At 42.1% G+C, this 10,598-nt stretch overlaps 2 protein-coding genes across 6 annotated transcripts in view; one reads left to right on the top strand and one right to left on the bottom strand.

Annotated features, from left to right (window-relative positions):
• wdr24 (WD repeat domain 24) overlaps nucleotides 1-8,063 on the bottom strand; it is a 22,470-nt gene extending 14,407 nt beyond the window's left edge. Inside the window, exons 1-11 of one of the 4 annotated variants that reach the window (XR_004327250.1) lie at nucleotides 7,874-8,063; nucleotides 6,796-6,874; nucleotides 6,040-6,524; nucleotides 5,629-5,806; nucleotides 4,837-5,509; nucleotides 4,158-4,270; nucleotides 3,941-4,068; nucleotides 3,733-3,837; nucleotides 3,272-3,609; nucleotides 2,165-2,349; nucleotides 1,733-1,984 (exon numbers count right to left, since the gene is read on the bottom strand). Coding sequence is in view for 3 of the 4 variants with exons in the window: in XM_032502579.1 (XP_032358470.1) it covers nucleotides 1,816-1,984; nucleotides 2,165-2,349; nucleotides 3,272-3,609; nucleotides 3,733-3,837; nucleotides 3,941-4,068; nucleotides 4,158-4,270; nucleotides 4,837-5,509; nucleotides 5,629-5,806; nucleotides 6,040-6,520 (2,370 nt within the window). In the remaining variant the exon portion in view is untranslated. Of the gene's footprint in view, nucleotides 1-1,298; nucleotides 1,985-2,164; nucleotides 2,350-3,271; nucleotides 3,610-3,732; nucleotides 3,838-3,940; nucleotides 4,069-4,157; nucleotides 4,271-4,836; nucleotides 5,510-5,628; nucleotides 5,807-6,039; nucleotides 6,525-6,795; nucleotides 6,875-7,585; nucleotides 7,737-7,817; nucleotides 7,843-7,873 lie in introns of those variants that run through there. The other 3 variants (XM_032502579.1, XM_032502581.1, XM_032502580.1) reach the window with 3 other exon arrangements.
• The window catches only part of zgc:112496 (uncharacterized), a 3,796-nt gene continuing 1,151 nt past the window's right edge, over nucleotides 7,954-10,598 (top strand). The window contains exons 1-5 of one of the 2 annotated variants that reach the window (XM_032502592.1): nucleotides 7,954-8,028; nucleotides 8,152-8,301; nucleotides 8,956-9,049; nucleotides 9,385-9,544; nucleotides 9,773-9,925. In XM_032502592.1, the coding sequence (XP_032358483.1) occupies nucleotides 8,177-8,301; nucleotides 8,956-9,049; nucleotides 9,385-9,544; nucleotides 9,773-9,925 (532 nt within the window). In that variant the 5' untranslated portion in view covers nucleotides 7,954-8,028; nucleotides 8,152-8,176. The remainder of the gene's footprint in view (nucleotides 8,029-8,151; nucleotides 8,302-8,955; nucleotides 9,050-9,384; nucleotides 9,545-9,772; nucleotides 9,926-10,598) is intronic. The other variant, XM_032502591.1, reaches the window with a different exon arrangement.

Below are 10,598 nucleotides of genomic sequence, written 5' to 3'. Positions count from 1 at the left end.
AAATCTATTCTGGTACAACCTCAAAAATAAAATTATGAACCTGAAAATGAGCATAATATGGGTGCTTTAATGTACTCCTTTCTGTAGGTCCCCAGCATGTCTAGCCTGACTCGAATGATATGATATATTTCATTAAAAACTGAAACTACGTGGCAGTTCTGTGCAGATTGAGCCTCGTGGGTCAGGGATTTCACTCTTGATTGTTGGGATGCCCTCATAAGGAGTACATCTAAAAATCCCCTATTGTGCCTGGGAACTTGGCAATAAATCGATATGTGACAGTTGCTGCTCAGTTAATAACCTTGGCACTTTGTGGATATTACAGTTTTGCTTGAACAGCTGATCCAAAAACGCACCAGCCTCCAGCCTGCAGGTTTTTAAATTAGCACAGACCCCGCCCACCTCATACATCACTGCTTTGGCCTTCATGATTGACAGGACAACTGTAGAGTTGTTAATGGGAATGATAGGACTCTATTAAAAGGTGATGATTACTGTACCAGTGATATGTTAAGCTGTCATAAAAAAGGGTGACAGACCGGAGAGGATCACAAACACTTATGATGCTGAACAGCGTACAGAATGTAAATGTGGGCAAATAAACAGCGTTTAGAGTTGAGACTAGACTGATAAAATATTCTTCATCTCTCAAAGATAATTTACTTGTGTCATGAGGTTCTGCTATTAAAACTGACAACTATGATGTAAAATCCTCCAACCAGTTGCAATCAGGCTACACAGTAGTGGGATGGAACAGGGAAACAGTCTAATTCCACCCAAGACAAAGCTGTTCTGTTGATCTTTATCTAGACAGAAGTCGTCTCTGTTGGCTTCCACACTTATTGGTTGTGTATCTCACCCGTAGCAAGCTATACAAACTATGACTATGTTGCTATGACAAGCCACACACTGAGCAGCACGCTTTGTGTCTAGCTGGTAGACTTGAGGCTAGAGACATTTGGCAGGTTGCCAGTTGGAATTTCTAGGCCCGAGAGAGTAAAGCGTAGCTGGGAAAAATGAATATGTAGTTGTTCTTTCCTCTCACTAAGGTGCCCTTGAGCAAGACTTTGTATCTTGACTGCTCCACTAGAACTGCTCAGCACACAAGGGTAGACGACTAGTTGTAACTGGGCAGCTGCCAGGTGTGAAAGTGTGCAGCCGACAGAATATTAAGTTAAGTGGAAGTTCAAATGACCTGGATTCAGTCTACATTCACTGATTCATCAGAAAAGGTATGAAGAAACTGAAGCTATTATCTGTTAAATGTAGTTGACAAAACAGACTTTACTGGCCCAGAACAACTTCAAGTGTATTGCTTTAATATAATGATGGAATAGAGAGCCATTTCTTATATAAATTAATTCAACATTATCTACAGTCTTTCAAAATAAGATGTAGCATTATGTACAAACATTAACAATCTACCTCAGATGAAAAGAATTCTTCCTGTACAGCCTTCAAGATTTTATGTAGGGTTTAAAAACAATGTAAAATGCACCAAGTGTGAATCAACAAAAAAAAAATAGTTATATTTATCATAACATATGCTTATATACAATTTCACTAATTCAAATATGAATGGGTTTGCTCTTGAATGGCTGTCCAGGAGAGCACATATAGCACTCTTCCAACAGATGTCACACACACACACACACACGCACACGCACACCCTTCTTTCCACAGTGATTAAAGGATCCAGGCCCATGTGAAGGAATAAAGGCATTTGTCTGTGGTGTGTGTGTGTGTATGCTCTAGGCCGGTGTGAGGTTCGATTCCCTCAGAGCAGCAGTTGTGTGAACAGTGGTTGTGATGGGCTCAGGTGTACTCACACAGGTGGCCGCAGCCAGCAGGGCAGTGGGCGCTGCTCTTGAGCCAGTTCATTATGTGCTCCAGGTGTCCACCATGGCTGCAACCCTGACACCACACAAACAGTCCCTTTACCACATGGTGGCACACTGCACACACACTGGCACACTGGTGGCACCTAGAGGAGTAACGCAGGGCATTTGTCAGAATTAAATAAATACCAAGTGTACTGTACAGAAATTGCATATAAGATAACAGAAAAAGCAGTAAACATTTGTTGTTGGTGTAATTCCTGTGGAGACTCCAGGTAGTTACTGGTCCCAACAAATGACCAACCCCCCAATAAAACGGTCCATACCTGTCACAAATCCAGCCCTTGTTGCTCATTGGCCGCTTGCAGTTGCTGCAGTTGATATGAAGTGTTGTAGATGCCTGGTTCAGGCAGGTTATGGCACTGCATGTACTCAACTTGATGACCTCATTGGACACGTTCCACAACTCAAATCGTTGCAGCAGGTCTATGTAGGACATGTACCAGTGCTCCTGAAATAGAAACAACTGGTTCAGGGTTTAGGTTTTCTTAACTGCCATGTCGTAATTGAATTTTAAGACTTGGGTGTTTTAGTAGTTATCACCTAAGCCATTTACAACTTACAGTCATACATAAGGCCTAAAGAATCCCTAAACTTTGCTGGTCTTTTTCCATTTCACATGAATGATTTGCAATGGATATGTCTGTGTAAATACATAAATACATAAAACCTTAACGTTTGTTCCAAAAACTATCTTGATTTCTCATGTTTAAACTCTGGGGTTAGTAACTATTTCCAATACACACTTTTTTAAATATTGTTTGCACCCCAACAGCAAAAAATAACTTATGGGCTCTGAAAAAGGAGCGGAAAGATCATCTTTAGCTGCTGTAATCTTGTAAAAATGCCCAGTAATTACTGCCTCGCGGTCTGCTTGGAAGGAACCAATAAAATGCCTCCAAGCCCCGCTGCGCGTCGTCTACCCCTCCAGAGTACAAGCCTGAGATAAATGTGCGTTGTTGCCGCAGTGCTACCAGTTGTCATGTTTGTTTTAAACATTCAGTATGATAAAATTAGGTGATTGCTCGTCAGTAAATGAGACGTGAAGTAAAATTGCGGTCCTTTGTCCGCTCTGATCTGAAGCAGCATCGCAGCGGTGCTTGTGCACCTCTGTGTCTGGGTGGGAGGCCGAGGGCATGGGGAAGGGTTAGACGGAAGCCCGAGGAGATGCTACTTCCAAATCGTGCTTGCTTTTCAACATTTTAAGTCATCTTTAAGTCAGTGAGTCATTCTTTTTGAGCACAACATAAGCTTTTTTTTTTAACCTGAAGAAACTAAACTTTTTCAATAATGCCTTTGTCAACAAAACAACTCTTAAGTTCTAGTCCATTAAATATTTGATGATTTCTTTACAACACTAATCTCTATCTAACCTGGGTGAGGTCATCAATCTCTTTGCGGATGCGGTCCCCCAAGACGATAAGCACAGACACGGCCATCTGCACGTCGCCCTGCTCGGCGTAATAGCTCAGCATTTCCCGCACAATGGGACAGAAGAAGCTGGCGGGTAAATGTGGGCTGAAGAGTGACTGGGAAATGGAGATGAGCGAGAAGGACTCGATGGGTGTCAGAAAATTGACTTCTGCCTCGTTGCCGCTGACGTGCGGGGAGTCGGCCTTGTCCTGTTGAAGGTGCTCTGGAGCAGGCAGGTTATCTATGATCTCGTGACGCAGCTGGAAGGCCTCCTGGGGCAGCGTGTACTCCTGCTCTTCTGTTGTGACAAAAGGAGCCGAGATAATATTAGACAAAAGAGCGCTGAGCATGGCGGCAGTTATAAATAGTCACTTACGTAAGCAACTCTTTTAGTTTCCTCAGAGATAGGACTGTGACTGACCTGCTTGGTTGTCATTCTCCATAGAGTAGAGGTCATCGTCATCTAACTCAGCATCACAGAACATATACTCAGCCTGGCCCTCGCTTCCCTCTGTCTCCTCATTTTCTGAAGGGAAATCGAATGAATGGCTTATTTAGTTTAAATTAAAATACAAAAAAACACAAGGACAAACAGATAAGCCTCTAAGAAATTTAATAGCCACCCTCACCTTCATTATTATTGCTGGCGTGCGAGTTTCCAGGCTCTAGGTGGATGTTGTCCTGCCTGCTCTCACCTTTACTGCGCTCCAGTCTGCTCTCTGTGCCCATCCCTGAACTCATTTCCTTCATGTTGAAACTGAATGCATAATGTACATAACATTAGATGATAATGGGCATTACTGGTTATTACAGTTTTTGTAATGGCACACTAAAACACTTATTTACCTGTTCATTAAAGGCAAGGTGCCAAGTTTACTGAGGTTGTGGTTTAGACCGGGCGTTGTGAGGTTTGCTGGGTCAGAGAACATGATTCTCAACATGGTCCATGTTGTGGAAACCTTTGTATTATAGAAAAAGATTGGTTATTATACAAAGTATTTCTGATTCTGATTATTCATAACACATGCCAAACACAATTACTTGATGTCAAGAGACAATTTAATCACATTTCTTTTTCCTAAAGTCATTACATACACTATTTATGTTGATAATATGGGCTTAAGGCTACTAGTTTATTGACTCAATAATTTCAAATAACCCTAACAGTCATTGTTGGGTTTAGAGGAGAAATTATGTTTGGTCGGACAAAACTATACATTTTAAGACATCACCATGGGCTCTAGGAACTTATGATGGGCATTGTTTATAATTTATTGACCCTTTTGACAAAATGATTAATCGAGAATCAGTACATTAATAGTTAATGAAAATAATTGTTAGTGGCCACCCTAGTGCAGTTACTTACTTTTCCAATAGAGTAATTAAAAATGTGTTATTTAAACAAGTAATACTTCTATACATTTTTTTTAAATCATTATCTATCAAGGTTCCATTTAAATTGACAACATCAATGTGGATTATTTGTAGTACAGTACAGATTTGTAACTGTATTCATTTGTCTGACCTGAGGTCTTTTGAGCTCCTGCGCTACTTTGGCATTGTGGTCACACAGCTCGGCAAAAGGCTTCCCACAGAGGAGGTAGAGTTGTGCTGTCTTGACAAACCAGTCCATGCGGTTACTGTCCAAGTCTGTCTCAAAAACGCTAAGGGCACTGGAAACATGGGCAAACTGTTCGGTCGGGTCGGGCTTCTTGAAGAAAAAAATTGGATAGCGTCGGTCGCCTCCAGGGTAAGGCTTCCTGTTGGCGTCGCTGCTGATCAGACTTTCTTTGGCTGCAAAGGCCAAGTCACCATACAGTCCAAAGCACAGACCCTCAGGGTTGGCCTTGTCCACGGGACGAGTGGCGTCCTTGAACATGTGTTGGTAAAGTGTGCTGTCCTTAGAGCCAGAGAGTAGAAAATGAGGGTCGTGCTGGTGGCGCCACACAATACCAGTGGTCACATCCTTGTGTTCCTCAAATGTGGCAAAGGGAATGAAAGGTCTGCGGACATCCCACACATAGATGTTGTGATCCACCATCATGGAACAGGTGGCTAAATGAAACTTCCTCTCAGGCCGCCACTTGACCCGTGCCACTGAGGCGATCGTCTGGACACAATAGATCTCCTTGGCCCGGTTGGTGGTCATGTCCCACACTTTCACCATCTTGTCCCGGCCACCAGTGGCCAGCCATCCCCTAAAATGGAAATAAAAAAAGAACTCCATAACGGATGACAATAATAAAAGCCAAATGCATGTAGCACTACTAATCACAAGTAGCATATAGTATGCCCCAAGTCAGTCACTTTCGTTTACCTGTCATCAGGGTGCCAGTCGCAGCAGAACACAGGGCCAGTATGGGCGGTGAACATCCGCTCGTAACGGTCTGGCCGTCTGATGTCCCACAGCTGGACATTGCCATTCTCAAAGGATGCAGCAAATGTAAAATAATCCTTCATGCTGAACTGGACGTCCCTTACACTCTCTGACTGACCTGGAAGAAAAAAGGGAGTGGACCACAGAGATAGTTTGTTTCTAATTTCTAACAGTAAAAACATTACTTCTGCTCCAACATATTAGTTATTCCTTTCTTTTACTCATACAAAAAAATCCCAGAAAACTATTAAAAAAATGTTCCAATGTCTCAAAGAATTTCAGTTAACCACATTGTAAAGACAAAATAAAATAAAGTTTGTCATGCAAAACACTTATCACAAAATATTCTACCTGAGAAAGTGCTGACAGACTCCTTTTTGCGCAGGTCAAAGCACTTCATGAAGCCATCCTGAGAGCCACTTAGCAGCATATACACCTCTGTGGGATGGAAGCACACTTTGTTGACAGTGCGTTTGTGCTCAGTAAACAGCTGGTCCTGCTTGTTACGAGAGGGTTTTCCCAGGTTCCAGGTGACCACCGCCCCATTGGTAGCAGCCGTGGCCAGCAGGTTCTCCTCCATCTGGTGCCACATGACATCTGCACAACTGAAGTTGAGAGAAGGCTTGCGGCCGACGCGTAGATTCAGCTTCTCCACAAACTGCTCCTCCTCCAGTGCATAGATCTTGAAGATGTTGCGGCCAGCTACCACCACCTGCGTGGCGTCACGGCACACGCTGATGGCGTTTGCAGGAGCGTCCAAGTGGCAGAACATAGTTCGGCCACTGATGGCACTGCTGCCGAGGGCAGTGGTAACCCGGGACATCTTCTCCATGTTCCTAGTGCAGACAACAGTGATTGTATTTGAGCTCAGAGACAAAATGCTAATTAATTAGCTACTTTTACTTAAACAGCAATGCTTTAAAATGAATCTGAGATTTGGGAAATGTTACCAAGGTAGATCCAAAATCCACCAGAAGGTGGCACCATAACATGTTAGAATACAGTACTTGGTGTAGAGGCCAGGGGAGGTGGCAGCATATGTACAACATTTATGTGTGTGTGCTTTTTTGTTTTGTTTTTTGACAATGAAACTGCTACGATACTTACTTCTTGAAGAACTGCCAGCCTTGTCAATGTCTGCAGCAGCTCAGAGTCCTCTTCATGTGCTCCCATGAGAGCCAACTTACTAGTGAAGGATTGGCATGTGAGTAACACACTGCAATTTATTATCTGAGTTTACAGTTAGGACATGTTATGTCTATCACAAAATAAAAAATGTAAACTATCTCATCAAAAATGATCTGTTTATGTCAAATACATTGAAGATAACACAAACTGATGTTGAATGGACAACGTTGGCATAGTTCATCACATCAATTGAGGATCTTTGATTCACTATGTAAGCATATACAAATATGTCAAACTATTCTCTGTATTTACTAAAGAAAACTAGAATATATTGTACATGTAACACAATGAAGTGGGAAATATTGAGCTACATATAGACACGTTTATCATATTAAGATAAACCTCTTAAGGTGTTATCATCCGTTAATATAATACATCCATGGGTCCCACTAAAAGCACTGCATTTAATGATTGGCAGTCACCCATTTGCTAACAGACTATTAATATAAGTTTTAAATCCTGTAAGTTTAGTTTGTTTACTATGCCTCGTTTGCCGTCTACGGCACCTTCTACTTCTCGCTGGTAATGTCGTAAAGTTTTGTGCTTACGTGTAGCGTTCAGGGTGAAAAACAAAACGAGCAATCCCAACACGTGCATTGGCACTATTACCATTGACTACCACTATCCATTACCTAATGCTACACCTTAATTTTGTGTTTCGCTAGTGGTTCACTGTCCTCCAAAACATGGTTAAATTAGAAATACGTACACCCGTCAACTCCTTCACGGTGTACACTTGTCTGCGGGTGTGTTGGCTACAAATAGCTAAACTCGCTGTCCAGTGTAGGCTACTTTCACCATAAACATGACTGGAATGTGATGCTAATGCTAGCTGGCTAACCTAGCTAAATAGCACTTTTGCAAAGACGAAACGCGCACGACACAAGCATGTATATTTTACAAGTATGTCGGACAATTAAAGAAATAACAAAAAATGCAACCTTATGAGTGACAGTGTCTATGCTAATTCAATAACAAAGCAGTTTAGGGGACAAACCTTTCTGAAACTGTTGCTCACTGCTTGCGGCAGGAAGTAGTATTTTGCTCTACATCTCGCGGGAACTCCGTATGTCATGACGGAAGCATCGTGACTACTGCAACTCATTCAGGAGTTTACTGGAGATCATCGGCTTCTTTTTGTTGTTTCCTAAGGTAAACGCGTTATTTATTGAATCGAAGCATAGCATTAGTGGGGAAATAATGAATAATGTAGTCCATTTCTGTAGAATAGAGATTTTACAAACTGACATTCACATTATATTTGTCTGTTTGCGTGTGATAGTGTGAGCTCTCCACTGCCATGAGTACTCTGTTTGCCTGTGAGGACCCAGCCACATGGAGGGGCGTGTATGGGAAATACTGGGATGTAGTGGAAGCTAAAGCTAAAGGCAAAAAAACTGGAAAGCTTCTAAACCTCGACAAGTGGTAAATCCTTTTCCCTCACAACAGCAGTTACAAAACCGCCCTCAATTTAACTGTATAAGAAAGAAATGGGGCAACAATCCCACTGTGTATAAAATCAGCTGGCTCATACAGTATATATTCGATTTATATTTGAGGCATTCAAAATAAACATCTTGATTTAAGAAGTTTATTATTGACCTTGGAAAAAGCAATTTGACAAAACTATCCAGAGTCGACTCAAGTTCCACTTTTTCTGGAGCTTTCAACTGTATCACAGTGACTTCATCATCGGAGAGTGTTTGCTTACTTGTCATGGAAATGGATCTGTTGATATTTGCTTATTATCTGTCTGATTTAATTACAGCACTTCCCTTGCAGTAATTCTCATCCATGTTTGCTCAAGTTATCTCCATGACAACTAAGAAAACTCCCTCTGTTGACAAAGGCCATATGATGAAGTTGAAAGATCTGGAAAAAGCCAGTGAGTGCCAGTGGACGCTTGACGTGGGATTGTTTTGTCAAATCTCTTTGTTCACAGCCTCTTTTTTATGAATGTAACTATACAAAGGGTATTTGTGGTTATCCCTGCACGAAATGGGTTATAAATTGAGTTTTGTTGACCTTCACTTTAAGATTAAAGGTAACTGAGCTTAACCTGTGTGTATCTGTGGACAGGTACCAAGAGGAGCTGCCTACGCTCATTTCAAGTCGACCTGACCAACATGTCACTCAGTCGGAGTTGGTGAAACTGATGGAGTGGAAGCTTACTGTAAGGAACTTTAACACACCCACAACAAAAGATTTTGTCAGTAAATACTCATTCAAAAATATAGTATAACAGGGTGCCTGATTAGCTCACCTGGTAGAGCGGGCACCCAAATATAGAGGTTTACTCCTCGACGCAGTAGTTGCGGATTCGACTCCGACCCTTTGCTGCATGTCATTTCCCCCTCTCTCTTCCCTTTCAAGTCTAAACTGTCCTATAGAAATAAACGCCGAAAATGCCCGAAAAAACAAACAAACACACAGTACAGCTACAAAGTGGCATTGGCAGGCTAAGTACATCAGCTGTGTCCTTGCGTGGCCCCATGTGCTTTTCTGCAGAGGGGGAAGTTCAGGCCAAGGCTGCAGCAGCTGGTGGCTTCCAACAGTGAGGACATTGTGAAGAAATGTTCCAGAAAGGCCTTCAGCCTCCTACCTGATGTGCAGGCAGCTATAGCAGAGCTCAGCTCCCTGAAAGGAGTTGGCCCAGCCACCGCTTCAGGTGAGCATGTTTCCATTCTCTTTCTGGAGACACTGTATCGAATCTGCTTTCAGCAGATAAAAGCTTAACAATTCATACTGATAAAACATTGAGCTAAGTGAAAGTCTTTTGAGCCAGTGTACAGAATAGTCCTAACACTGGGACTCCCTGCTCTCTGTTTAAGTAGTTTGTATTCTCCTCATGGCTACCTTCAGCTTGGTTTGGGTCTGACTGTCCATTTTGTTCCAGCTGTGTTGGCAGCAGGAGCTCCAGAACAGGCTGCATTCATGTCAGATGAAGCCATGGACAGTGTACCAGGACTAAAGCCCATCCAATACACAGCCAAGCACTACACTCTCTACCTGGGCAAAATGAACGAGTGCACTGAAAAACTAAACAAAGGTGAGATAATGACGGGAACAAAAGGCCGGTGGGCACATCTGTAGTCCGTGTTGTCAATTGAGCACAGAAAATGTGATACTACTAAATGAAATACAACTATTAGTTTATAAAGCACTTGCTTACTGTCTCCAGCGTTAAAACAAAACTCTGTTCTTTTAAACCAAGGCTTAAAACTTTTCTGTTTGCCATTGCCTTATATGGGATTACATTTGGGACTTTTACTTCATATTTTGCACTGTAACTTTCATTCTCCTGTTTAATCAGGTTTATTCAAACTTTTACATTGTCTATTATATATATATATATATATACCGACGGCCCTATTAGACAACTGTTTTCATGAATTCATATTATGGCAAGAACCGATCAGCTCATTAAAGAGAAACGAGTGGCCATCCTTACTTTAACAAATGAAGGTCAGTCAGTCTGGAAAATTGCAAATTTGAAAACTTTGAATGTGTCCCCAAGTGCAGTCGCAAAAACCATCAAGCACTACAACAAAACTGGCTCACATGAGGACCGCCCCAGGAAAGGAAGACCAAGAGTCACCTCTGCTGCTGAGGATAAATTCCTCTGAGTCACCAGCTTCAGGAATCCCAAGTTAACAGCAGCTCAGTTTAGAGACCAGATGAATACCACAGAGTTCTAGCAGCAGACACATCTCTAGAACAAC

The sequence above is a fragment of the Etheostoma spectabile genome, chromosome 21, assembly GCF_008692095.1.
Source record: "Etheostoma spectabile isolate EspeVRDwgs_2016 chromosome 21, UIUC_Espe_1.0, whole genome shotgun sequence".
NCBI lineage: Eukaryota > Metazoa > Chordata > Actinopteri > Perciformes > Percidae > Etheostoma > Etheostoma spectabile.
This window is presented reverse-complemented; position numbering and strand designations above follow the sequence as displayed.